Here is a 5,346-nt window from a genome sequence, read left to right as displayed (position 1 = left end):
GCGCTTAATACACCAACGTAGGGCGTGACATTCGTTAGTATCGTGACCATGTAACTGATGATAATGACAATATTTGTTGAGATTTGGCCCAACAGGATCAGCTCCTGCTCGACGAGGTAGTGGCTTGATACGGCCTTGTTCGAGCAGCTGAAGGAACAAATCAGCTTGGGAGGTTTGTGGTTGTGTCGGGTTTGTCTCAGGTGTGTTAGACTTAGAATGGGCTGGAGAGATGATTCCGCGATCGATGAGATCCTGGATCGCACACTTAAGATCATAACAAGTATCTGTTCTATGCCCGTATTGATGACAAAAACTGTAATATTGTCTCATATCGGTTCCATGTGGTGGTAATGAATACACATAGCTCTTTGCCCGAAGAATACCTTTTTTACTCAAACGATCATACACCACACTTAATGGTTCATCAATTCGAGTGAATATCCTCCTGTTAGCCCTTTCACCTTGAGGATGCACCTTAGGCCTTCTTTCTTGTAGTCGATATGCATCAATTTCGTAACCATGTCTCTCCATGTGCGAGAGGTCGACATACTTGACAGAGACCATATGACGATAATAAAAATCATTTAACTTCCTCAATAATATCAACATGAACTCCCGATCGGTAATGGGAAAACGAAGTTGAGCCCGAATGTAAGAACATCTTGAAAAGAGATGCGAGAATGATTCCCGGTCACTTTGCTCCATATTCACTAGCTTCAGCTTTTCAGTGTTAGTCTATCGAAACTCAAATGCCCAATCACTGAATGCTTGAGCAATCTCTCCCCAAGAACTTTTAGTTGTTACCCCTGAGGTATAATACCAAGATAACGCATGTCCATCCAAACTCTTGTTGAACAACATGGAAAAATGTTCTTCTGGAACATTTAAGGGGTATAAGGTGTTCACAAAGTTGTATAAATGGAGGATGGGATCTCCCAACCCGTTGAAATTCTCAAACTGGGGAAGATTTTGGTAACGATCTTCATGTCTGTAGTTAGGGAAAAGAACCAACTCCTCCGGGTACAATAACCTTCTATAGCACAGGATATCGAAATCCAAATTGAAATCCTCGGCCCTAGATCTTTTCCGAGATCCTTCATCTTGACCCCGTCTAAAAGAATTACATGTCCAAGATTCTCCTCTAAAACAAGGATCATTGTCTTTTGGAGTTTTGGGTTCTTCTTCTGCCTCATCTTCATTAGACCAGTTTGTTCCACCTCTAGCTTCTTGGGAATTAACTTCAGAGTCATTGTCATTTTCTTGACATTCCTCTTCTGGATCTTCCTCAGTTTCTTCTTCCGGCTCTTCGTCGGTTTCTTCGTCTTCCTCCAAGTCCTCCTCCGGATCTTCCTCTGTTTCTTCTTCTTCTTCTTCTTTCCATGAGCCAATTGGATCAAATCCAATATTGTGAATAGTAAATCCGTCTAATCGACTACCCTTTTCTTCATCTAAATGGAGCATCGATTTTTCAAGAATAGAAACATTCATAACTTATGGATTGCCCACTAGTGTCACTGCACCATGATCCGTGAGCAACTTCACCTTTTGGTGTAATGTAGAGGCTACTGCCCTGTTCTCGTGAAGCCAAGGTCTGCCGAGCAAAAGGTTAAAGCATGCTTCAATATCAATTACCACAAATTCAACATTTCTAGCCACCGGCCCATATTCCAAAAGCAACTCAATTGACCCCAAAACATCTCTTTTGGCGTTGTCATAAGCCCTAACAACCTGCCTTGAAGGTGTTAAATCCTCTTTTTGAAAGCCAAGCTTTGTCATAACTCGATAAGGACACACATTGATGGCGGAACCATTGTCAATGAGTACCCGAGGTATCGTCCAACCATGGCATTTAACAGTTATGTGCAAAGAGTTATTGTGGTCGACACTTTCTGGGAGATCATTGTCGGTAAACATTAAAGTGCGGTCGGCTCCATGGATAAGTCCTACCATTTGATCCGGTGTTATGGATGGATCAATTGAAACTTCATTGAGATGTCTCAAAACGGCAGCCCGATGAGGTTGTGAATGAGTTAACAACTTCCATATAGAAACATTTGCATTAACCTCCTTTATGCGCCTAATAGCGTCATCTTCTTCCTTATTCTCCTCTGCTAATTCCTTGTCTTTTTCTTTCCTCTTCAAGGCTTCTACGGGGTTCTCATCCTCAAGATATGAAGGTTTAAAGTGACGACCTGCGCGAGTCAAATGAGCCACCCGTAGATCTTCATCATCACTAAGATCATCAAGATAAATTGGACATTGAAGATTACTAGGGGTATTAAAGTGTGCCCCAACATTTTTCTCAGCAATTGATAACAATGAGAAACCATCCTCTTCATCATCTATTAGGCAAAATGACCCATTATAACCCATAGTGGCGCAGACATCAGAGAACGGATCCTTTTTGAAGATAGCATCAGAACCCTTGTATGGCACAACCTTCACCTTTTGTTGAGTGGAGTGATCATACACAACACACACATAATTCCCGGATAATGGCATCTCATATATTCGAGGGGCATTTCGAACCATTGATAATGTTGGATCAATTTGGTTACTAGAAGTGGAGATGGTGTTTATAGAAACAGGAGGCTTATGATTGGGAAGAGGATTATTAGTGATGCTTGGTTGTGTGTTTTTAAATTTATCAGAGGATGCCCCAACTGAAAGTCTCCCTCCATCCACTAAATCTTGAATATGGTGCTTGAATGCTGTGCAATTTTTAATGTCATGCCCAGGCCCTTGGTGGAATTCACAGTGTTGGTTTGGGTTGTAACTGGGAGGAGGGTTTCTTGGTGGTGGCCTTGGGTTCAAAGGTTGAACAAGGTTGGCCTTTTTTAGTTTGGAGAAAGCTTGAGCGTAGGTCATGTTCAAAGGAGAGAAATTCCTTTGGGGCCTAAGTTGGAATGTTGGAGCAGCGCCAATATTGTGTATCAAGTTAATTGGTTTTGAAGGTATTGAATCATTGTTATTGGTTTTCCTGTTGCCCCCAAACTTAGGATTGTAAGAAGTATTACTACTGCTTCCTTCATCCTTCTTGATGTCTCCCTTTTTTATGGCATCCTCCACCAAGGTTCCTGTTGATATGAGAGCCTTAAATGATTGAAAATACTGGAAAGCCATTCGTCCTTGATAGACAGGAAGAAGATTCTTCACTATCATCTGTAATTGTTCTTCTTCATTTGGCCTATTTACCATCTTTGCAGCCTTGTTTCTCCACCTAGTGATGAAGGCAGAAAACGTTTCATTGTGATTTTGGGCAGTTGTCTCCAAATCCCTCCTTGTTACATCGATCTCTTCGTTATATCTATATTGGCTAGAAAATTCTCGCACAATATCAGCCCATGAAGTTTTCTTTGAATTTTCCAGATTAAGAAACCAATGAGCGGCAGCTCCATCTAAATATTGCTGAAACAGTTGTGCCATTAAAGGTTCATCAACACCCCAAGGACTCATAGCCCCTACGTACAATTTTAAGAAATTGGTGGGACTTCCTGTACCATCCAATCTCGTGAGATTCGGCATCTTACACCTAGGTGGAAGTCGTGCTTTCGGAAATAAGGTGAGACCATGAATATCTAACCAAGGTTCTGCTTTGGTTATACCCTTCAGTACTTCCTTGAGCCTAAGAATATCTACCTCGATTTTGGTAGGAGCTTCTCTATCACCATTTCCATCATCTAAATGCAATGGTGAAACTATCTCTGAATCATGATGAGGAGGAGGAGCACTTGCACTCTGTCTCAACAAACTCTGTATTGTTTGTTCCATAGTATCTTGATGATCAAGGATAGCTTGCATCATCCCTTGAAGATCATTAGATGGATCAGGGTTTAGCGAACTTTCATGACCAGGAATCTCAGACATTTCGCTCGGTGGTGGAGAATAAATTTCTCTTGACGTTGAATATCCCGGTGAGAAGGACACTGAATCAGACTGTAAACTGTGAGAAGAGGTTTGCCAGACAAGCCTAGATCCTGTGCGGGTCCAGGTAGACTTCCTGGGGTAAAAAGGGAACATTACAAAAACTTCTTTGACAAGCTAAAAAGATAAAAAATAAATAAAAGATTTTTTTTTTTTAGAAATGAACACCCCTTTTTAAAAAGAAAGATTTTTTTAAAAAAAAAAAATTTAAAAAATTATATGAAAAAAGGCCCTATTACGAAGATTCCTTGCGTGTTGAACACACCGTTGGTTACTGGCTTATAAAAGCCTGAAACCTAAACAAGGATCGTTCACTCAAACTTCTTCTCTCCCTAAAATCTCAAGTGTTTTCCTTTGGGATCTTCCCTTCTTTGCTCAAAGTCGAGTTATGGATCCTAATGCCTCACCGTTAGAGATTTAATTCACTTCTTCTCAGATACTTCACGCTCTTCTCTCCAAGAATTACGGGAGAGAGAACGTAACGAAATTCTTAATGCAACACGTCCAGAAGATCATCCATCTCAATTTTATAGGGAGAACCTCTCTCTCCCCTATGATCAAAATCCTCTGGCCATTCCTCCTTCAGTTCCTCTAGTGAAACTTGCACTAGTGACTGGTCCACCCCAAGTATTTGAGATAAATAGCTCCCCAGAGTCACTCCTTTTATTTGTGGCAGACACAATGGTATTAGTCATGTCTCTGTCCTTAAGTTTCCCTATAGACTTGGTTTACCCCATCGTAACTACTATAAGCCAATAAAACCTCCCTTTCGCTAGCCAACTCGTAGAGAGTCCAAACCTATCATCACATTACCCTTTTAATCTACCCATGTACTCGTCTCTCAGGCTATTGTTTTGGGATGCTCGTGGGTATGGTACGAGTCAAATATTAAGTAATATCTCCATACTATATAAATCCTATCTCCCTACTTGTTTGTACCTACTTGTCTCAAGTTCGTCAATCGGAAAAGAGGTCTCTGAGAATATAGACATAACAAGGTCTTGTATTCTTACAGGGCATAATTCTCTCCCATCAACTCTATTCCTATGGAGTGACACGTGTTTCTTTTCACTCACTCGATTGTCTGAAAGTTCCATAGCTATATCGGCTTATAATACCCCTCGCAGTATTTATTCTGGAACTTCCTCACGCCAGGGGAGAGGTCCACCTAACAGCTCGGTCAATCATCCTTGGTTAGGTATATCAGATTTCATCACCTACAATCATTTAACAATGATGATGGGTGGTCCTTCCAACTATCAAGAATCTAAAGAGAATTTCCTTCAGAAACTACCTTCGCGTCATAAGCGCTACATATCTCGTCTCCCTAAGACTTTATGGTCAATTGGTCATAGGAGTCTCTTCATAATAATAGATGGATTAACCAAGGCATTTTCAACTGTTTCTTGGTCACAAGAAAAT

General features: G+C 40.9%; 1 protein-coding gene across 1 annotated transcript; it reads right to left on the bottom strand.

The window, feature by feature from the left end:
- Nucleotides 1-1,491: 1,491 nt before the first annotated feature.
- Nucleotides 1,492-3,867, bottom strand: LOC145616913 (uncharacterized). The gene has a single exon (XM_081671631.1). It carries the CDS (start codon nt 3,865-3,867, stop codon nt 1,492-1,494), a length of 2,376 nt encoding a protein of 791 aa, XP_081527757.1.
- Between the last annotated feature and the right edge of the window lie 1,479 nt (nt 3,868-5,346).

This window comes from Chenopodium album, chromosome 26 (assembly GCF_948465745.1).
Source record: "Chenopodium album chromosome 26, dcCheAlbu1.1, whole genome shotgun sequence".
NCBI lineage: Eukaryota > Viridiplantae > Streptophyta > Magnoliopsida > Caryophyllales > Amaranthaceae > Chenopodium > Chenopodium album.
This window is presented reverse-complemented; position numbering and strand designations above follow the sequence as displayed.